Genomic DNA, 20,251 nt, shown 5'->3' on the forward strand with positions numbered 1-20,251 from the left:
TGGCTGACATGGCGCACATCTCGGGGCTGGTGGCGGCGGGCATCGTGCCCTCGCCCTTTGACTACGCAGACGTCGTGACCACCACCACCCACAAGAGCCTGCGGGGTCCGCGCGGCGCCATGATCTTCTACCGCAAGGGCCAGAAGGTGGGTGGGGCCACGCCGCAATGCAGTACCAACGCGTGCCTGCACGTGCGTTGCTGCGTCGCTGCCGCGTGCGGGGGTGGGAAGGGTGGCCGACGGGCACGAGGTGGGCCGCTCCGCAGCTAGCTGGCTCCCAGCCTCCCCCCCCAGCCCCTCCCCAAGCCGTGCTTCCCCGTGCCTCACTGCGCCTTGTTGATAGTACCGCTGCACCACCCGTACCGCCCGTACCGCAGGGCACCGACAAGAAGGGCAACCCCATCATGTACGACCTGGAGACCCCCATCAACTTTGCCGTCTTCCCGGGGCTGCAGGCAAGCGCGGGGCGCGTAGCGCGTAGCGCGTGGGTGGCTGAGCGGGTGACCTCTCAATCACCTAGAGTGGAGGGAAGGGCGGGGCGCGTGTAGCGTGTGGGTGGCTGGGCGGGTGGGCTCTCAACCGCCCAGGGTGGAGGGAGGAGCGGGGCGTGCCCGGGCAGAGGGCCCCTCTGTGATTTCGCCACCCCCCTGCCTGCCTGCCGCCGCGGCCCGATTCGCCCCTGGCGTGCTCGCTCCAGCGCCCCCGACCCCCGACCCTGCGCTGCCCCTGCCCCTGCCGCAGGGCGGCCCCCACAACCACACCATCTCTGGCCTGGCCTGCGCTCTCAAGCAGGCGACCACACCCGAGTTCAAGGCGTACCAGGAGCAGGTGGGAGGAGGGGTGGTGGTGGTGGTATGTGTGGTGGGTGGGGTGGGGTGGGGTGGGGAGGGGGACTGGCACCTAATGCAGCCCACGCCTCGGGTATCACCGTATGGTATCGTGTGTGGTGGTATCGCGTTCGGTGGTGTGTCGTGTGCGGTGGCCACAGCCCAAGGCACAGAGCGCTCGCCGCCGCCGCCGCCCTAACACAAACCGCCCGGCCCCCCGCGCCGCGCAGGTGCTGCGCAACAGCCAGGCGCTGGCCAAGGGCCTGCAGCAGCGCGGCTTTGCCCTCGTGTCGGGCGGCACCGACAACCACATCGTGCTGGCAGACCTGCGGCCCAAGGTGCCCCTCCTCACCTGCCGCTGGGTCTTACTTTGGTGCTGCTTTCGCTTGGGGCTCCCGCTTTGCTGGGAAAGCTTTGGGGGCCGCTGCAGGGCGGGGCCGGCTTCCGGCTGTGGCTCCCGCCCTCCAGTTGGGCACCTTTGCTTTTTGCAGTGCCCAGTCAGCATGGGCAGGGCACACAAAGGCTGCAGAGTGGCCGACGCGCCGCCCGCCCTGCCCGCCCAACCGCCCGACTGTATGACTGACTCCTTTTGTGCGTCCATTCCCTCCATGCAGGGCGTGGACGGCTCCCGCGTGGAGCGTGTGCTGGAGCTGGCCCACATTGCAGCAAACAAGAACACCGTGCCAGGTCAGCTGCCAGCCTGGCGGGCCGGGCGGCCTGCCTGCCCGTGCGCATGCCGCGCGCCGCTCTCAGCGGCTCGTGCCCCAGCCTGGCAGCATCCCCTCGCCCATCTGCCCTCCAACGGGCCGAGCCCCCCTGTCCCTCGCTCCCGCTCCTCTCCGCAACCCGCCGCCGCAAGGCCGCATGCACCAGCCAGCCTGTGTCCTCACCGGCCCCGCCCCTGCCACCCCCCGCAGGCGACGTGAGCGCCATGGTGCCCGGCGGCCTGCGCATGGGCTCCCCCGCCCTCACCTCCCGCGGCTTCATCGAGCCCGACTTTGAGCAGGTGGCGCAGTTTGTGGACAGGTGGGTGGGCTGGGAGAGGGGTGCTGGGGGCCGAGGCACGCGCCGGGGTGGCTGCGGCTGGGCACGCAGTTTGGTGGTGGACAGGCGGGCGGGCTTGGGGCACAGGCTGAGTGGTAGGGGCAGGGCTGCTCCGGGAGCGTACAGCCGTCACTTCAGGTGTACCTCGTGCAGACAACCGCCGGTCAGGCTTCGGGTGCAGCGCCACCGGCGCCCGCTGCGCAGCCAGGGGCTGTGCATGCCCCCGCCCTGCTGCCCCACCCTCCTCTGACCAGCCCCCTCGCTGCCGCGTCCCTCGCGGTGTGTGTGTTGCCGCGCCTGCAGGGCGGTGCAGATTGCCGCCGACCTCAAGAAGAGCAGCGGGCCCAAGCTCAAGGACTTCCGGGAGGCGCTGGAGAAGGAGGTGGGGTTGGTGGTGGTGTGCAGGTGGTTGTGCATGCCGGTGTTGGTTGGTGGTTAGTGCCGCTGCTGCTGCGGTGTCGCTGGTGCGTGCGTCGGGCCGGCCCGTCACCGCGCCGCGCGTGCGCCGCGCGCTGTGCGCTGTGCAGGAGCCCGTCGCGCTGGGCGCGCTGCGGCGGGAGGTCGAGGACTTTGCCAAGCAGGTGCGCGTGTGGGCCGCTCTCCATGTGCCTCTTTCCATAGAGGCAGCGGCAAGGGCTGTTCGTAGTGTGAGGTTGCCGGCCGGCTGGTCTGCCTTGCCTGGCCGATGCGTGCAGTCACAGACACAGCATGTCCTTTGCCTGGCTGGCCCCGCAGTTCCCCACGGTGGGCTTTGAGAAGGCAACCATGCGGTATAAGGACTGAGCCGGTGGTACCGCAGCATGCGGCACAAGGCCTGAGCAGCCGGATGCGGGAGCCCCTTCTGGAGGGCAGCGCCCCGGGCCCCTGCACGGGACGGCTTGCCTCAGAGCAGCAGCAGCAGCAGCAGCAGCATGCGCCGGTGCGGACAGCCCGGCTTGCATCGCGGAGAGACACGCACCCCACACCACATCAGCACACACATTTATTGGGCACGCCCACGCTGGCACGGCCTGTGCGTCCGAGCCGCCCGCCTCATCTCGCCCTGCACCACTTTTTGCCCCACTTGTCCATTTGATTTCCTTGGATTTTTATCCCAATCCCGGAAACCGCCCATCAGCACACAGGTCGAGCAGTCTCGGGGCCCGGCAGCGGCGCATGGCGGCGGCCAGAAGGCTGCCGGGCTGCGCCCCCGCCGGCCCCTGCCGGCCAACCACCCAACGCCATGTCCCCTCACCACACCCCACGTGTTATGCATCCATGTTGCTATTTCGGTCAAGAAAGACACCTGTCGGCCCCCATGCCGTTTGGGCCTCCGCTGGCACCATGTAATGCATGCAAGGGTTGTTTGGGCTGAGCCCGGGTCCTGCTGATCATGACTCAAGCTGCCACGACCTCCTCCACCCCAATGCAGCAGCCTGGGCGGAAGGCGATTCACACCCAGGACAACCGATCAATCAATCGATGAAAGCAGGGCATGTCAATGGGAGCTGGCCGCCGCATTGCATAAGATCACATGCATGCATGGGGGGGTGGCGGCACTGCAGCCGCAAATCAGTGTTGAAAGAACAGGCGCGCTGGGCAGTCGAGGGAAAAACGCGCGTCCCATATGAAAGTGCCAAATCTGTGGGGGCGGGCCGAGGGGGCCGGCGGGGCAGACGAACAAAGCATGCCAAAGCAGTCGAATCAGCTGGCGGCGCTCAAAATTAAAAAATGGTGGGGCACTGTGATGTGATTGTGATGGCAATAGGCACTAGGCGTCGTTTATCATACATAAAAACACACAGGGCTTGGGGTTGCGCGGGTGGCACCGGCAGCACCGGCACGGCCCGCTTCTGTAGGCGTCCGCAAGCCTAACAGGCTGGCCAGGCACGGATGGACACCCCCCAGGCTCAGGACAGTCAGGACAGCATGCTACCCTTGCCCGCGGGCGCATCGCTCCACCAGGCGGGGCGGCAGGGGTGGTGGCGGCGCCACATGGTGGCCACCTGGCTGTGCGAGTTGAGGCGCTCGGCGTCCAGCGTGTCGCGGAACTGCTGCTCGTCGATACCCTCCCCGCCCTGCCAATCCATGGCCTCGCCAATCAGGGCGGCCTGCGGGGGAGCGAGGGGGGGACCGCAGGGGGACCAACAGTGGGGATGGGGGAGAGGGGAGGGGGACAGGGGGATGCAGGTGGGTGAGGGGCTGCAAGCGTGCCCTGCCCTCACCGTGTCGCCATCCAGCTCCTGCCCCAGAAGCGCCATCCCCTGCCTCAGCTGGACCAACGAGAGCCTGCAGGAGGGCAGGGGGCAGGCAATCAGGCAGGCAGGCGGGCAGGCAGGCAGACAGTCGGGAGGGCAGGTGGGGGGGTCGGTGCGGAGCATAGCTGGAGGCACGGCACAGGCGGCAGCCAGCCAGCCGCGGCAGCGAGCAGCAGCAGGGGGATGACGGCGGGGTGGCCGCCGTTGCTGAGCTGGTGCGCGTTGGCATGAATGTGCGGTGCTGGCGTGGCTGGCCAGCACTGGGCCAAAGCAGCTGGCCCAGGGATGACCAGCGGCTACCAGGGTGCACACACATTCATCCCAACACACACCAGTTCGGCAACGGCCAGCAGACCCGCTTGCCGTCCCTGCTGGCAGACCAAGCGAGAGCAGCGGGAGGGGTGTGCAGCCAGCAGGCAGCAGCGGCAGCAGCAGCAGCAGCAGCCGTGGCAGCCAGCGCCGCCACCAAAAAGACCAGAGTTGGCAGCAGCCACACTCGCAAACCCGGGCAGCAACCAGGCTCACTTGCCGTCCCCATCTGTGTCCAGTCTACTGAACAGCGCATGCACGGCGTCGGGCTGCTTGCTGGCGCCGGCCTCCCCCGGCGCCGCCGCCTGGGCCGCCTCCTGCTGCAGCTGCTGCGGCGTGGCGCCCCGTGCCGCGCGCAGCTCTTCCACGCGAGCTAGGGAGGAGAAGGTGGCCACCAAATCGTCCATCTGCCGGGGAGGCAGCGGGAGGGAAGAAAGCGTGGGGTGAAGCTGGGAGCAGGGCGAGGGCTGCGGCGGGGGTGCTGGGAGCAGGGCCCCCTTGGCTCAAAACCGTGCTCAAAGAGGGAGGCCAGGCGGCGGGGTGGGCTGCCGGCGCAGGAGCGCTACGCCGCTGCTGCAGCTGTGTTACACCCGCACGGGTGGCAGAGCAGCGGTGGCAGCGGCGCTCGTGCTGGCGGTGCAGCTCCACAGCTGCGCCCCGGCCCCGGCCCCGGCACAGGCCAGGCACAGGCCAGGCACAGGCGGGATGTGCAGGATGGGCCCAGGCCAAGGCACACTCACGCTGCCGGTGCACAGCAGCTGGTGCGTCATGTCATTGAGGCGCTCCAGGTCGGCGCAGCCTGGAGCCTGCTCCAGGTCGCACCCCGCCTTGGCCTGGTCCCGCTTGCGCTCCAGGAAGGAGTAGGCCTGCGCCCGCAGGAGGTGCCAGAGGAGGTGAGGGGCAGGGGACGGGCGTGGATGCAGAGGGAGGGGAGCGTCGCTGATGCCAGGATGGGACGGGAACTGTTGGGGATGCGGGGATGCGGTGTGCTTGTGCGCAGCGGAGCAGGGCTGCCGCGGCGTGCGGCTCCTGGCCCGCAGCCGCTGGGCCCACACCCACCTGCCAGCACTTTTCCGTGGCGGCGTCGGGGCCCAGGGTGGAGCAGTACGAGCTCAGCTCGCTCTCGGCTAGGTCCAGGTCATGCCAGGGGTGCAGCAGGACGGTGTCCATGTGCTCCAGCCGGGTGGTGTAGCGGGTGGGGGCAGGCTCCGGGGTGGCCGAGGCCAGGACCTGCAGGCGGCGGCGGCGGGAGGTGGCGGGCGAGTGTCGCCAAGGGCTGGCGCCTGGCTGCAGGCTGCGGCGCAGGCTCCAGGACCTGACATCGGCGTGGGATGCTGCTTGGGGCCACTGCACGCCTGCTCGAGAGGCGGGGCGGCTTCCTCTCAGAGGAAACTCACGCGAGAGGTCCGCGACTGCCGAACGGCGCGGCCGGGCACCCCGAGGGGCCTGGCCGTGGTCCGTATGGACATTGATCGCATGTAGGGTGTGTGGCTATGCTTGTCGGGGTGTCGCAGCGAGCAAGGAAGGAACCGCCGTGGTCTTGCCGGCGTCGGTGCTACAGCGTGTAGCTGCCAGGAGATGGATGTGCAGTGGTTAGGGTGCTGACTTGATGCGCAGAATGGCTGCGGCGGCCCGCGTGGGCTCCCCATGACCTGAGCGACGAAATGAGCACTTCACGCAGAGCAGGAGCACTCGATTTCCCCTGCGCGGCCTCTGAGGTCGATCGATTCCATACTTTGAGCTGCACATTCGCTGCTGCCTCAGCGCAAACCGCCCAGAAACCCGCATGTCGCGGCATCTCCTCCTCTTGTTAGGGCTGCTGGCTTTGATGCCTGGTGCGCCAGCCGCAGAGGATGGTCATGCCACGGAGCACCTGGGGACGGAGGCGGAGCCGGTGAAGTTGCCGCACCCTTTGGAGACGCGGTGAGCGGCCCGCCGGGCGGCAGCGGTATCAGCTCTGGACAGCTTTCAGGCAGCAGTTGGTTGGTCGCCAGCCTGCGAGGCAATCCCTGTGGGTTCCTCGCCCCTTGTCTGTCGCCACCCGCTTGGTAGGCCTGCTGCTGCCGCCTGGCCCCTCACTGCCGCACCTCGCCCGCGCCCCGCCCTTCCTCCGCCTCCCGCCACGCAGCTGGACCTTCTTCAACACGCTCAGCGGGCGGCGGCAGGAGGAGGACCCCGGGGGCGCGCCCTACCTGGACGAGCGCGGCAAGCGGCACTGGCTGAGCGCGGCGGGGGAGTGGCAGGACGACCCGGGGCCAGGTCCCGTCAACATTGTGAGCCCTGCATGCCTTCATGCCCCATGCCAGCCTCTGCCTCCTGCCTCCTGCCTCCTGCCTGCTGCCTCTGCCTCCTGCCTGCTGCCTGCTGCGCCCTGCATGCCGCCTGCCACTCGCCTGCCTGCCGTCTGCCCGCCCCACACCCGTGATCCCCCGCCCCGCACATGCGGCCCCGCCCTCCCCGCCTGCCCCGCACGCGCGCCTCGCCCGCACCGCAGGACTACCGCTTTGTGTGGGTGGAGCTGTGGAGCGCGGACCAGCGGCGCGTCTATTACTTCAACCAAGAGACCCAGTCCTCCAGCTGGGACCGGCCCGTGGACCTGGGTGAGGGCCTGTGGCACAGCTTGGAAGCACAGCTTGGAATGGACAGAGGAAGACAGCACGCGCCCGCCTGTGGCGGTGGCAGTGGCAGTGGTGCCTGCGGTGCGGTAGCCGCATCGTGGTCTGTGGCTTGGCGACCCGCTGCCTGCCTGCCTACCTGCCTGCCGCTTGCCCCTGCTGCAGCCTGGATCCGGCTGCCGGCGGACGTCGCAATCGGGGATGCCGCCGGCGGCGGCGGCGGCGGCCTCGGGGGAGCCGGCAGCGCCGCCAGCAGCGTGCAACCCAGCGGCAGCAGCGTGGAGGTTGGCAGAGCCAGCAGCGAGGAAGGCACCAGCGGCAGCGGAGGTGACCATGCCGAGGCGGACGCTGCAGCGGCTGCCACGCAGGCCACACCTCAGAGCGGAGGCACAGACGGTGGCAGCGGCGCTGCCAGTTCGGACAGCAGCAGCGGCGGCAGCAGCGATGAGAATGATGGAGGCAGGAGCAGCGCCAACGAGGGCGGTGGGAGCGGTAGGGGCGGCGGCACTGGGGCCGGAGGAACGGAGGCGGAAGCGGAGCATGCCGCTGCTCAGTGATCTCCTCTCTTTCACCTCCCGAGAATTTGTTATCCTTGGGAAAGAACTGCCCTCTAAACCCTCCTTGCCTGTTATCCTTGGGAAAGAACTGCCCTCCAAACCCTCCTTGCCTATGCTTGTGCAATGCTGGCGCCGGTTCAACCAACCAGCAGTGGCCGCCTGTAGGCTGCGCCCTCCACCAGCCACCACCGTCGTGTTGCGGGTGTGTTTGCCTTACAAGAGGGCAAGGCAGGCAAGGCAGGGGTGGGGTGCGCAGGCAGCGCCGCGCCCCCGGCCCCTGAACTCTGCCACCGCCGCGCACGGGCCCATCCTGAGACTCCGGCTCCAGGGGAGGGCGCCACCGCGGCCTGGCTGCTGCATCGCGCCGGCTTTTTCTGGGTCTAGCCGCCGCCCGAAACCTTGGCGCGGGGTGCCGGCCGCCGGCCGCGCGTCGGCCGTTGACCGCCGGTCAAAACCCCTTCCCGGCTCTTTCTTCACTCGTCGTCCTCCCCGGCCATCAGCTCCGACAGCTTCGCCTTGAGCTTGTCCTTGCGCTGCTCATACGTCAGCTTCACCTCCTTCCACCGCTTGGACTCCGCGGGCTTGCTGCGGGCCTTGAGCTGCGGCGCGGGGTCGGCGCGGATCGCGTCGTGCACCTGCGCGCACAACACACACGCACACACGCACAAGGCAGGCGGGCAAGGCGGGTGAGTGGCAAAGCAGCACGGCAGGGGCCCCAGACGGGCAGGCAACGGGCCGGCGTGCGCCAGGCACGCCAGGCACGCCGGCACCGCGCGCGGCGGCGCCGTTTGTCCCAGCAGTACGGCACCGGCGGTACGGTGCCGGTGGTACTGCAGCGGTACCTTGGTGTACATGTCCTCCAGGTCGTCAGACTCCAGCCCCGCCTTGAGGTACTCGGCAAAGTGCGCGGTGTACTTCTCAGGGTCCTCCTCCTGCGGGCGGCGGCAAGAGGCGGGGCGCAGGGAGGGGCAGGGGCGCGGGCCGGCGATGAGCGGCAGCGCTGCAGAGCGGCGAGGCGAAGCTGTGTGAGGGCGATGCCTCGCGCGCCCGCGGCGCCCGTCTCCCATGCCGAGTCCGGGTGCAGGAGCGGCCGGCCCCGGCTGGCTGGGCGCCGCAGCGGCACCGAGGCCTGCCCGGGTGCTTCCTAAAGGAGCGCCCGGGCTCGGGTCGCCACGCTGCCAAGTTCTGCCCCCCCCACAAGGCCCGCAGCGCCAGGCTTACTACATATGCACACAATAAACAAATAATCGCCCGCCCGCCCGCCCACCTGCATCTCCTCCATGTACTCGCCCACGTGACCGCCGTAGATGTACTTGCGCAGCACCTGCGGTACAACATGGCAGCGGCGGCAGTATTTCTGGATCAGCCGGCCAGCAAAACCGCTAAGTTGAACAAGAAACTATCAGCCCACCTCGGCGTCACACCTGGCGCCCACCCCACCCCTCCCCACCCCGCCCCGCCAGCCAGCCACCCAACCCCAAAACCTAAACCCTAAGCCAGCCAGACAGCCAGCCAGACAGCCCACACCACACCACACCACACCAGCCCACCCCAGCCCACCTCGGCGTCAAACTCCTTGGAGTCGGGGTCGAAGCCCACAAAGCGCTTCTCGTTGTGAGGGATGTCCAGGCCGCCGTCCAGCGCGCCCTTGAGCGCGGCAAACACCTGCGGGGGGCGGCGGCGGGGAGGCGGGGCGGGGGAAAGGGAGGGGAGGGAGGCAGGGGTGCGGGCGCGGTGAGTAAGGGGGCTGGCGGCGAGCCGGGCGTGGGCACGTGCATGTGAGGATAAGAAGACACAACACTGTGCACTGCGTGCGTTGCCGCGGCTCGCCCGGCGCCGGCAGCAGCCCCAGCCGAGCCGCCGGCTCCCCACCCAGCCCAGCCCAGCTGACGGCCCCGCCCCGCCCCGGCCCCACCTTGGAGCCGGTGGAGGTGCGCTTGAGTCCGGCGTCGAGGATGCACTGGAAGGGGCGGGGCGCGTCGTCCTCGGCCTCCACATTGTAGTCCTCACCCACATCCTCGGTGTTGCCCTGCAGGGGGTTGTGGAGGTGGGCATGTCAGCACGTGTGTGTGTGGGGGGGGTGGAAGTGTGTGTGTGTGTGTGTGTGTGTGTATGGCAGCACGTGTGTGTGTGCGTGTGTGTGTGTGAGAGTGTGGGTGGGTGGGTGGTGTTGCGGCGCGGGTGGGGGTGGTGCGCTGCGGTTGGGCAGGGGCCGCAGCAGCACCAGCAGCGCCACCACCACCAGCAGCACCCCCGCACCAGCCCCCGCCCGGGCCCCTCACCTCGTAGTGCTTGTCCAGCCCCAGCTTGTTGAGCATGCGGCGCGCCACCAGCAGGCCGGTGCAGTAGGCGGCGGCGTAGTTGGTGAGGCCCACCTTCAGGCCGTAGCGCGGCAGCTCGGAGCTGCGGGGAGGAGGGAGGGAGGGAGGAAGGAAAGGAAGAGGGCGGTGAAGAGCAGGGAGCGAGCGAGCGGGGTGGTGCTGGGGCAAAGCGGGGAGCGGCGGCGGCGGCGGCAGCGGCAGCAAGGGCGGCGGCGGCACAGGAGGCGGCTGGGTGCTGTGCTGGCAGCCGGGGGGGCGTGCGTGCTGCCCCGCCGCGGGAGCGCGCCGCCGACGGGAGCCGAGGGAGGGGCTGGCGGCGGCCCGATGGCATGCGGCAGAGAGCGGCGCATGCCAGCTGGCGCAGCTGCTGCCAGCCTGCGTGCGCCGCTCTGTGCCTGTCCCATCGGGGACGGCGGCAGCCCCAGGGTTCCCGCCGCATGCGCCGCCAGCGCCATGCAGGCAGAGCTCCGCTATCGCCCAGGTAGGGCGAGCTGCCTCCCTGCCCAGCTGGCTGCCAATCTTCAGCCGCCGCCAGCAGCCGCAGGCATCCGCCGGGGCATGGCCGCCTGCTGGCCGGACCGCGCTGCGCCGCTCCCATCCCCATCACCTCCCTCCACCCAGGCCGCGGCGGGCCAGCGCCGGCGCGGAAGCCGCCCCAGCAGCACACCACACCACGCACGCATACGGCGCGGCGGCAGCGAACAGCGGAGGGCAGCGGAGAGCAGCGGCAGTGCGGCAACGGCAGGCGGCCGCAGGCAGCTTGGCGTGCACAGCGGAAGTGTGTGCAGCAGGAGGGAAGGCGGGTGTGCGAGCGGGGGCGGGGGGCGGGGGCGCACCTGTACGCCGCGCAGATGACCTTGTCGCCGGCCATGGTGGCGTACGCCACCTGGCACACCACGGTGCGGTTGGTGAAGCGCACCACCAGCCTGCGGCACACAAACAACGGGGCGGGCAGGGGGCGGGGTTGGCGTGGGCGGCGTGGGCAAGGGGCCGAAGCCAGGGTGGGGTGGGGGCGAAGGGGAGTGGGTGGCTGGGGACGGCGGCCGGCTGCTGGCGCTCCCCCGAACGGGCCCCATGCGCTGCCGCGGCTGCCCAGCTGCGGCTGGCTGCTGCCGCGCCGCGCGCGGGCAGCTGTGCATGCGCGGCCGCTGCCGGCTGCGCGAGTGCTGCAGGCGAGCCTCCAGCCACGCTGCCAGCCAGCCCCCGTCCTGCCACACCGCCAGCCCGGCGCCTGCCGCCACGCATTCCCAGCAGCTCAGGCTGCCCTACAGCCGAGCAATCCAGCTGCGCTGCCGTTTTCAGTAGCCTGCTGCATGCTGTGCCCTCGCCCGAACCAGCCTCCATGCCGCCCACGCTGCCAGCCCTCGCGCCGTCAGCATGCCGGCACCGCCACCAGCCACCCGGCCGGCAAACGAGCGCGCGTCGTCACAGGCTGCTGCAGCAATCCCCCATCTGGGTAGCATACAACAAAACGAGACAAGAACAAAGCAATTGTTCAACAGCAGGGGGGGGCTTCACCTGTACTTGGGCGTGTTGTACTTGTTCTTGTCCTGGGTGCACATCCGCAGGCGGGCGCGGTAGTCGGTCTTGCCGGCCCGCCGCCGCTTGTACTTCACCTGCTCGCATCAAGAGCGCGCCGGGCAGCAGGCTCATGGCAGGCACAACAGCGGCAGCAGCAGGCGAAACGGCAGCGGCAGCAGCGCAGGCAACACTGCGGCAGGGCTGTGGGCGAGGCGCAGGCGGCGGGCGGGCCGGGATGCGCTGGCAGCCCGCCGGCCGGCTGCAGCTCTGTCTGAAGCCCTGCCGGCCCCCTCTCCAGCCCCGCGCCGCTCTTCCCGCTGCTGCGTGCTGCAGCCGGGGCCTCGCAGCTGCACGGGTGGCGGGCGGCATGGCCGCCCCTGCGGCTGCATGCAGGCCCCCGCCGGCTGCCCTCGCTCCTCCACCCCACGCTGCCCTCGCCGGCCGCTGCTGCTGGCCCTGTAGACGCAGCAAGAGAGCCCAGCCTGCTGCGTCTGGCCTCCTTTGCCCACCTGGTAGCGGGAGAAGTCTGCAGGGACAAAGAAGAGAGCGGCTCAGCATCGAAGCACCGCCAAACAGGGCGGCCAGGCCCCGCAAACGCCCAGGCCACGGCGGCACCACTTACACGCTGAGCCCTTCTGCACCTTCGTCACTGCATGTGGGGTCAGGGGTTCATGGGGAACCAGTGAGACTCCCAGCGGCGCCCCCGGCAGCGCCATGACATGCAGCAGAGCCATCATGCAGGCCCCAGCAGCTCTACTCACGCGCCATCGTGCCAACTCGTGCCCTCTGGCTGCCTGGATAGTCCAGGTGAAAGGAGCGAGGCAGGCGGGGTGCGCGCCCAAGAGCCGGACCAGGGTAGAAGGCGCGCGGCAATGACGTCGCCGCCCTGAGGGCAGGACATGGCATTCTCAAGCGCGCTGTCGTTGCCGGTGCTTCGGGCAAGCTTGTTTTGGGCATGATCCGGGCGCCTCGTGCTCCCTGCCCCTCGCAACATGTCTGCCAATCGGGGCTTTTCCGCTCTGCAAGGTCACTTCTCACTTCACTTCGTACGTGGAGACTGCAGACCGATCATCGCCGAACAGCCACAAGGCTGTCCGTTCTCCTGGCGGCGGCAGAGGCGTGGCGCTGCGGGAGGCGTCACTGTCGGTCTCTCGATGGCAGCCTCTGCAACCAGGCCTTGCACGCAAGACTGCTTTGCCTGGAGGTCACAGTCCACCTCAATGCATCCTCGATCGCATGCAACATCAGTCTTTGCATGGGCACTGCTGCTCAGGCACGTGACATGGGGGAGACGGAGTGACAAGCGGGGAGACGGAGCGTCTTTGGCTCCAACAGTGATGATGCCAATGATGTTAGCGTGATTGCCCTGCTGCGAGCATCGCCGGTTGTGCCAGTGCTGCACTGCTGATCTCAACTGGCATCGGCACCGGGAGCGGCGCTTTGGGCGGACGCAGAGTTGCAAGTGCCCCTCGTGCCGCACCACGCACTCATGTTGGATGCGCTGCATAGACACTCAATAGCGGAGCTCAATCTCAATCAGTTGAAATGTTCTTCAGTGAGGGATCAGGCAACACCTCAGCAACGTAGGCTCACCAACAAGCGTGCAGCACCTGTCCTGCGGCACACAGCCACCTGGCGGACGGGTGGTGGGACAAAGACAGGCGGGTTCTTCATCCCCTGCTGTGCGAAGACCCGTTCCTCCTCGTTCCTGCCGTGCGAAGACCCGAATCCACTGCAAATACACAGGGTGCACACCTTTGCGTTGCGTTCACGACACCAAACTCTCTCTTGCGCACGATGTGGGCCGCGGCGCGGCGCCCAGCGCACACATGGGCGTTATGGAGATCGCTGGCCACGCTGCAGCCCGCGCTGAAGGTGACGGACGCTTGCTGACAGGGCCCGCCGAGCGCTGGCGCCGCCGTGTCGCTTCCCACGCCGCGCCGCATCCGCTCATCATTTCATGCCGACTCCCCCTCAGGCCGACCTCCAGGCCATTGTGGGCGACCGCATGTCCACATCACCCGCGGTGCTGGAGCAGCACGGGTACGGAGGGGGTGGTGGGGCAGCCTCGGGCAGCAGCCGCCATGCATGGCCTGGCCCCTGCTGCAGCAGGCAGCCCGTTTGATTGCAGGCCGTGTGCAGCCGTGTAGCAGCAGGCCGCCCGCCTACCTGCTAGTCATGCTATCTCCATGCGGCCCATCCCTCCTTGCAGGCGGGACGAGTCGTTCCACCGCCCCATGCCGCCACAGGTGCCCTGCCAGCCCGCTCCGGCTGTCGGCTTGCTGCCGCAGCGACGCGCACCCGGCTTTACCCTGCCATCCCATCTCCTTTGCCCTGCGCCCTCCACCTGCTCCCACAGGCGGTGCTGTTCCCTGAGAGCAGCGAGGAGGTATCCCGCATCGTTCGGGCGGCGGCGGCCCACCGCACGCCCATCATCCCGTTCGGCGTGGGGACCAGCCTGGAGGGCCACGTGGCGGCGCTGCGGGGCGGGATCTGCCTGGACATGTCCCGCATGAATCGGGTACTGCAGGTACGGGGTAGCCTGGATAGCGGACCGCCGTGCAGCCGGTACCAACGAAGGGCCCTGGCTGGCTGCTCCACGGCCAGGCAGGCGGTGTGGGCCCCCGGGGAAGCTGCCAGCTGCTGCAGTACCGCCTGCTGTACCACCTGTGCAGGTCAGCCCAGAGGACATGGACTGCCGGGTGCAGGCGGGCGTGACGCGCCTGCAGCTCAACCAGCACCTCCACCACACAGGCCTCTTCTTCCCGGTGAGCACGTTGGGCGTGTGTGTTGTGCGTGGGTGTGCGGGGTGGTGGGGGTGCGAGTGTTGTGTTGCTGGTGGGTGTTTGTGTATGGTGGCTTGTGTGTATGTGTGTATGTCATGGTTGGGTGCATGCAGAGTGGTGGATGCGGTGGTGGCAGCAAAGCAGCCGCCACCCACCTTGCCTGCACACCACCTCGCGGCCGCAGGTGGATCCGGGAGCGGACGCCACGCTGGGCGGCATGGCCGCCACAAGGTGGGGCGGCAGCCTGCGCTGCAGCCTGCCTGCCTGCCTGCCCCCTGCCTGCCTGCGCACCCGGCTGCCAACTGCCATCCGTGCTGCTGCTGCTGCTGCCTCCTGCTCTGCGATCCCAGTGCCATGGGCGGAAGGTGGGACCGGTCGGGCAGTGTGGGGCCGTGTCTGTGCTCTGCGTGTGAACCGCATGCTGGCCTGTACTGCCGCAGGGCGTCGGGCACCAATGCGGTACGGTACGGTACCATGCGGGACAACGTGCGGGCCCTCACCGTGGTGTTGCCCAGCGGCGAGATCATCCAGACAGGTGGCCGCTTGCCTGTGTGCAGGAGGCGGTTGCCACCATCGCTGGCGCACGCACCCCACCTGCGCCCTCCCCTCGCCCCACCCCTGTACACCGCACCCACCCACACACACATGCCTCACACACACGCGCTCGCACACACACACGCACGTGCCTGCCGCACTCCGCAGGCCGCTGCGTGCGCAAGTCGTCTGCCGGCTACGACCTGACGGCGCTGCTGGTGGGCAGCGAGGGCACGCTGGGGGTGATCACCGAGGTGGCGCTGCGCCTGCACAGCCAGCCCGAGGCGGCGGCCGCCGCCGTCTGCGCGTTTGCGGACCTCAAGGCGAGCCGGGGAGCGGCTGGGCAGCCACGGCGTGGGCAGCTGGCGGGGCGGGAGGGGCACATGCCGGGGCCTGCCCCGGGGCGGTGACGCTGCGCTGCTGCGCCTCCCGCCGCCGGTCGTTGCATTGGAGCGGCGACCGTGTTTCAACCACCCGTTTCCACCCACTTTCACTGCCCCTGAGCGCCATCCCTCCACACACACTCCACACAACCACACACACCATGCACACGCGCGCGCCCCTCCCGTCTGTTGTTGCAGGGCGCTGTGGAGGCGGCCACTCTTGTGATGCAGAGCGGGGTGCCGGTGGCCCGCATCGAGCTGCTGGATGAGCTGCAGGTGGGGCCAGGGGCTGCCCACCCCTCCTCTGCTTCACCGGCCTGCCTGCCTTGCCTCCTGCTTGCCTGCTTTGCCTGCCTGCCTGCCTTGCCTCCTGCCTGCCTGCCTGCTGGGCCTGCCTGCCTGCCTGCCTTCCCCGCCGGCGCCCGATGCCTGCCAGACCCACAGCGCATCAGCCACCGCCAAGTGCTCACCTGCACGCCTTGCGACCACCCCCCGCCCCCTCCTGTCCTGGCTGGCCCCAGGTGGACGCCATAAACCGGTACAGCAAGACGAGCCTGCCAGTGGCGCCCCACCTGTTCCTGGAGTTCCATGGCTGCCCCGCCGCGGTGGCGGAGGCGGCCAAGGCGGCCGGCGCCATCGCCGCAGGCTGTGGCGGCAGCGGCTTCGCGTGGGCGGGTGCGCCCGCGCCGGCGGGCTCTGCGCATGCCCAGCTGCTGCTGCTGCTGCTGCTGCTGCATTGGCACATGTTCTGCGGCTGCCTGTGCCCACCCCCAACCCCAATTTTTGGGTAGCTGCTGCTGTCTGCTCCTTGTTGCGCAGAGAAGGAGGAGGATCGCAAGAGGCTGTGGGCTGCCCGCCACTCGGCTTATTATGCCGCCAAGGCGCTGCGGCCAGGTGCGGGCAGGCAGGCCGCCCCTGGGTGTTCCCCATCTGGATGCTCTGCAGCACTGCTGCCACCGCTGCCAGAACCCGCATTTGCTTGGCCGTCTGGGCCTATGCAGCCTATCTTGACCACGACCGAAGCAATTGTTTGGCAAACCAACTCGCAGGCTGCGCCAGCTTCACAACTGACCTCTGCGTGCCGCTGTCCCAGCTCACCGACACGGTGCTGGCGGCGCAGCAGCTGTGCCGGCGGCACGGCCTGCTGGCGCCGCTGGTGGGCCACGTCGGCGACGGCAAGTGAGCGGGGCCGCCCGCCTGGGCCACGGCAGCAGGCGCAGCACGACCTTCGCAGGCACCTTTGCAGCCTCCTCTCGCTGGCTGTCGTGCCGCACCTGCTGGGGGACTTGCCTCCTCCTCATGCGCCTCCCACACACCTCCCACCCACACCATCACACACACACGCACGCACCGCCCCCTTGTTCCTCCCTCCCCGCAGCTTCCACATGCTGCTCATCATCGACGCTGCAAGCGGCGAGGAGGTGGCGCGGGCGCGGCAGTGCGTGGACGAGATGGTGCGGCTGGCGCAGGACGCGGGCGGCACCTGCACGGGGGAGCACGGCATCGGGCACGGCAAGCTGGCCCACCTGGAGCGGGAGCACGGCGGCGCGGCGCTGCAGGTGGGCAGCAGTTGCAGGCCGTGGCCGGGGGGCGGCGGCTTCGCGTGGGGCGCACCTGCACCTGCGTGCGTGCCGCTGCCGCAGGGGAGGAGGGGGCGCTGGCTGCTCGCTGCCCGTGCCCGCTGCGGCGCGGCGTGGTTGCGGCACTCAGCGCGGCAGGTGCGGGGTGGGGATGGCATTCTGCTGCGGCCTTCCGCCTGCTGCTGCCCTTGCCCACCGCCGCAGCCACTTGTCACCACCACTCGCTCACCCACACAGCTGCCCAGAGCATTCCACCCGCTGTCCTGCCTTTCAGGCCATGCACGCGATCAAGCAGGCCCTGGATCCACTCAACATAATGAACCCAGGCAAGCTGGGCAGCAACCCAGCAGACTGGGCCGCTGCAGCGCACATTGACGATGCTGCGTAGCGGCGGCGACGGCGGCGCCCCAGCATGGCCAAGGCGCCACACCGTGTGGTGTGTGCGGCGCCCCAGCATCACGTTCCGCCCAGCGGCTGCGCTTGCTTGCCGGCTAGCCTGCTGCCATGTAACTGCGCCACGTTCCTGGGCTCGCTTTGCTGCGTACGGTGCGGTGGTTGCCGACGCCCTTGCGGGTGGCGTGAAGGTGGCGGCTGCGGGAGGCGGGGAGGCAGTCACGTGCGACAGAGGTGCCCCTGCCTGCACCGGTGACTGCGGAAGGCCTGGATGGTGCCACGGACGCCCCACAAGTCACAGGGGCGTGCTCCCTGCCGAGGGATGAGCGGCAAACCCTCTGGAAGTGTGGATAACCCACAGCGGCAGGAGCGGCGGCGGGTGCTGCCGCCAGCGGGCTGCAGCACCACCTGCAGGTGCCCACGGGCGCTTGCGGGCCTGCGGACTGGCTGCAAGTTGAGCCCAAGGCGAGCAGGTCCACGCCAGGCGCTGAATGGTTCTGCCCAGGCGGTGTGAATGCAGGCGGGGTTGCCCAAGACCCAGGGGGAGTGATGAGGCGCCCTCCCTCCCATCAAAGTCGACGCCCACGCCTGCCTCGCCCTCATTTCCGGGAAGTTGAGCAAACATGCAGGCCGTGGCAGCACCCGCCGTGAAAGTCGCTGGCGTCCGCCAGGCGCGCAAGGTGAGCCTGCAATTGCTGCGGCACATTGCCCCTGCCACCAGCTTACAGCCAATTGGCAGCGCTTTGAGCAAGCTCTAGGCGATGCACCGTCGCCCCAGAGCAGCCTCCACCGCCAGGCAGCCCCTGTGCACTCGCTGCACTTGCGCCAGCGGCCCGCTGGGGCGCAATGCGCGGGCCCCAGCATCGGGATCAGCCACCTGGGAGCCAAAACAGCCGGCTTTGGTGCAGCACAACGCCCCAGCCGCGCCTTGCGGTGCCATCTCACCATCCCTGTGCACCCACCTCCACATCCCACCCCCTGCAGTCCTCCTTCGGTGACTTCACCGGTTTCAAGAGCACCCATGTCGTGAAGCTGGGCCAGGCCGAGGGCCAGGACTTCCACGGCCGCGTGGCTGGCCAGACCGCCACCGTGAGTGTCGACACGCATCAGCCCATCCCTGCGGCCGCATGTGGACCCCAGCCCGCTCCCTGCCGCGTGATCAGAACTCGGGGCAGCCTCCCGAGCAAAACAGGCCGCCGATGCGGCCTCTCGCCGCCGGTGCGAGGCGGGCGCTGACGCGCTCATCCGCCGCTCCCGCCCGCCCCGCCCCTGCCCACCCGCAGGCCGCCTCCGGCAGCAAGCAGGTGACCGTGTCTGCCAAGAAGATCCGGGTGGCCATCAACGGCTTCGGCCGCATCGGCCGCCAGTTCCTGCGCTGCGTGGAGGGCCGCGGCGACGCCTCCAACCTGGAGGTTGTGGCCGTGAACGACTCTGGTGGTGTCAAGCAGGCCTCTCACCTGCTCAAGTACGACTCCACCATGGGCACCTTCAACGCTGATGTCAAGGTGAGAGGGTGCAGGAGGGCGGACGCTCCGCGGGGAGGTGGCACGCAGGGCAGCCCGCAGCCGCGGCGGATAAGGCGCCGGCAGCCGGCGGCGGCGGCATGCGGCGGCGCGTCGCGCCGGCGCCGCGAGGCGCAGTGGCAGCCCCCACGGCAGGGCCGCCCGCGGGCAGCAGCGGCCCACGCAGCCCGCTCGCCCGGCTGGCGCCGCACAGCGCTCGCGCCTGCGCTGTGCCGTGGTAGTGCCTGCTTCCCGCCGCCAGCCCGCCGGGCGTGCGCTCCTCCCAGCCTCCGCCAGCCCAGGCTTCCAGCCACGCCCAGCGACACACCCCTCCCTCTCCTCCTCCTGCTCAACCTCCTGGTCCTCCCCGCATCATCCGCCACCTCACCCACTCCTCCCCTCCCCTTACCCACCCTGTCCCGCAGATTGTGAGCGAGGACTCCTTCTCCATCAACGGCAAGGTGATCAAGGTGGTGTCGTCCCGCGACCCCACCAAGCTGCCCTGGGCCGACATGAAGGTCGACCTGGTCATCGAGGGCACCGGCGTGTTCATCGACGAGGCCGGCGCGGGCAAGCACATCGAGGCGGGAGCCAAGAAGGTGCGCGCCGGCGCTGCGCTCGCGGCTGCGCCGCGCGCTCGCGGCGGCGCTGCGGCGGCGTACAGCTACGGTCAGGGCCGCGGCTTTGCCGGCGTGCAGCGGGGGCGCGGGGCACGCCCGGCGCCTGCCCACGCGTGGCCTGCCCAGGCCCCGGAGCGCCAACCAGGCGCCAGCTCAGCCCCCGCCCGCCTGCGCTCACCGCCTCCTCCCGTGCCCGCCCCTCCCCCTTGCCCCCCGCAGGTGCTGATCACCGCCCCCGCCAAGGGCAGCGGCATCCCCACCTACGTGGTGGGCGTGAACGCCGACGACTACAAGCACAGCGACACCATCATCTCCAACGCCTCCTGCACCACCAACTGCCTGGCGCCCTTTGTCAAGGTGCTGGACGAGAAGTTTGGCATCGTCAAGGGCACCATGACCACCACCCACTCCTACACGGGCGACCAGCGCCTGCTGGACGCGTCGCACCGCGACCTGCGCCGCGCGCGCGCCGCCGCGCTCAACATTGTGCCCACCACTACCGGCGCCGCCAAGGCCGTCGCGCTGGTGCTGCCCAAGCTCAAGGGCAAGCTCAACGGTGAGCTCTTCTTGGGCCTGGGGCATGTGCCAGCCAGGGGCATGGCAGCACGCCTGCAGGGCAGCACGCCTTTGCCCTTCTTCACTCCCTTTCCCCCCCTTGCACCCCTTCCTTCCCGCCTCCTCACCCCTCGCGCTCCCGCTGCAGGCGTGGCGCTGCGCGTGCCCACCCCCACCGTGTCTGTGGTGGACCTGGTGGTCCAGGTGGAGAAGAAGACGTTTGCCGAGGAGGTGAACGAGGCCTTCCGGGAGGCGGCCAACGGCCCGCTCAAGGGCATCCTGGGCGTCAGGTGCGCGCCGTCGTGCCCACGCCGCGCCTCCCCTGCGTGCCCGCTGCGCCGGCGCCGCTGCGCAGGCGCCTGCAGAGCAGAGCCTGCGCCAGCAGCCTGCCTGCCTGCCTGCCTGCCTGCACCAGCAGCCTGCCCGCCCCTCCACCACCCTCACCTTCTCTCCCCACCTCCCCCTCAC

The 20,251-nt window shown here is 69.5% G+C and overlaps 5 protein-coding genes across 5 annotated transcripts in view; 3 read left to right on the plus strand and 2 right to left on the minus strand.

Annotated features, from left to right (window-relative positions):
- Positions 1-3,213, plus strand: part of CHLNCDRAFT_37570 (serine hydroxymethyltransferase) — a 6,183-nt gene extending 2,970 nt beyond the window's left edge. Inside the window, exons 11-19 of the mRNA XM_005843040.1 lie at positions 70-146; positions 377-469; positions 741-827; positions 1,057-1,164; positions 1,441-1,513; positions 1,744-1,852; positions 2,174-2,252; positions 2,398-2,451; positions 2,606-3,213. Coding sequence (XP_005843102.1) covers positions 70-146; positions 377-469; positions 741-827; positions 1,057-1,164; positions 1,441-1,513; positions 1,744-1,852; positions 2,174-2,252; positions 2,398-2,451; positions 2,606-2,653 — 728 coding nt within the window. The 3' untranslated portion in view covers positions 2,654-3,213. The remainder of the gene's footprint in view (positions 1-69; positions 147-376; positions 470-740; positions 828-1,056; positions 1,165-1,440; positions 1,514-1,743; positions 1,853-2,173; positions 2,253-2,397; positions 2,452-2,605) is intronic.
- Positions 3,214-3,768: 555 nt separating this feature from the next.
- CHLNCDRAFT_141523 (expressed protein) lies at positions 3,769-5,885 on the minus strand (the record flags this gene model as incomplete). The annotated part of the gene is made up of 6 exons (XM_005843077.1): positions 3,769-3,960; positions 4,075-4,138; positions 4,633-4,823; positions 5,157-5,282; positions 5,476-5,646; positions 5,814-5,885. 6 exons carry the CDS (start codon positions 5,883-5,885, stop codon positions 3,769-3,771), a joined length of 816 nt encoding a protein of 271 aa, XP_005843139.1.
- Positions 5,886-6,244: 359 nt separating this feature from the next.
- Positions 6,245-7,588, plus strand: CHLNCDRAFT_141524 (hypothetical protein; the record flags this gene model as incomplete). The annotated part of the gene is made up of 4 exons (XM_005843041.1): positions 6,245-6,339; positions 6,545-6,689; positions 6,911-7,016; positions 7,197-7,588. 4 exons carry the CDS (start codon positions 6,245-6,247, stop codon positions 7,586-7,588), a joined length of 738 nt encoding a protein of 245 aa, XP_005843103.1.
- A 196-nt stretch (positions 7,589-7,784) lies between these two features.
- On the minus strand, positions 7,785-12,239 carry CHLNCDRAFT_37575 (hypothetical protein). Its single transcript, XM_005843078.1, has 11 exons — positions 12,192-12,239; positions 12,053-12,079; positions 11,940-11,956; positions 11,428-11,525; positions 10,746-10,835; positions 9,871-9,991; positions 9,504-9,617; positions 9,149-9,253; positions 8,856-8,912; positions 8,431-8,520; positions 7,785-8,223 (listed from the first exon to the last, which is right to left on the minus strand). The coding sequence occupies exons 1-11, from the start codon at positions 12,196-12,198 to the stop codon at positions 8,062-8,064; spliced, it is 888 nt and encodes a 295-aa protein (XP_005843140.1). The 5' UTR covers positions 12,199-12,239; the 3' UTR covers positions 7,785-8,061.
- A 4,345-nt stretch (positions 12,240-16,584) lies between these two features.
- The window catches only part of CHLNCDRAFT_49269 (hypothetical protein), a gene marked incomplete at both ends in the record, with an annotated part of 3,796 nt that continues 129 nt past the window's right edge, over positions 16,585-20,251 (plus strand). Inside the window, 5 exons of the mRNA XM_005843042.1 lie at positions 16,585-16,587; positions 18,390-18,611; positions 19,034-19,207; positions 19,448-19,784; positions 19,932-20,068. Coding sequence (XP_005843104.1) covers positions 16,585-16,587; positions 18,390-18,611; positions 19,034-19,207; positions 19,448-19,784; positions 19,932-20,068 — 873 coding nt within the window. The remainder of the gene's footprint in view (positions 16,588-18,389; positions 18,612-19,033; positions 19,208-19,447; positions 19,785-19,931; positions 20,069-20,251) is intronic.

Source organism: Chlorella variabilis (assembly GCF_000147415.1).
Source record: "Chlorella variabilis unplaced genomic scaffold CHLNCscaffold_35, whole genome shotgun sequence".
NCBI classification, from domain to species: domain Eukaryota; kingdom Viridiplantae; phylum Chlorophyta; class Trebouxiophyceae; order Chlorellales; family Chlorellaceae; genus Chlorella; species Chlorella variabilis.

Coding starts and splice junctions, on each gene's coding strand:
- CHLNCDRAFT_37575 (XM_005843078.1), bottom strand. Junction 8,521..8,855: donor AGTACATGGAGGAGATGCAG/GTGGGCGGGCGG, acceptor CGCCGCCCGCAG/GAGGAGGACCCTGAGAAGTA. Junction 8,224..8,430: donor TGGAGGACATGTACACCAAG/GTACCGCTGCAG, acceptor TTGTGCGCGCAG/GTGCACGACGCGATCCGCGC.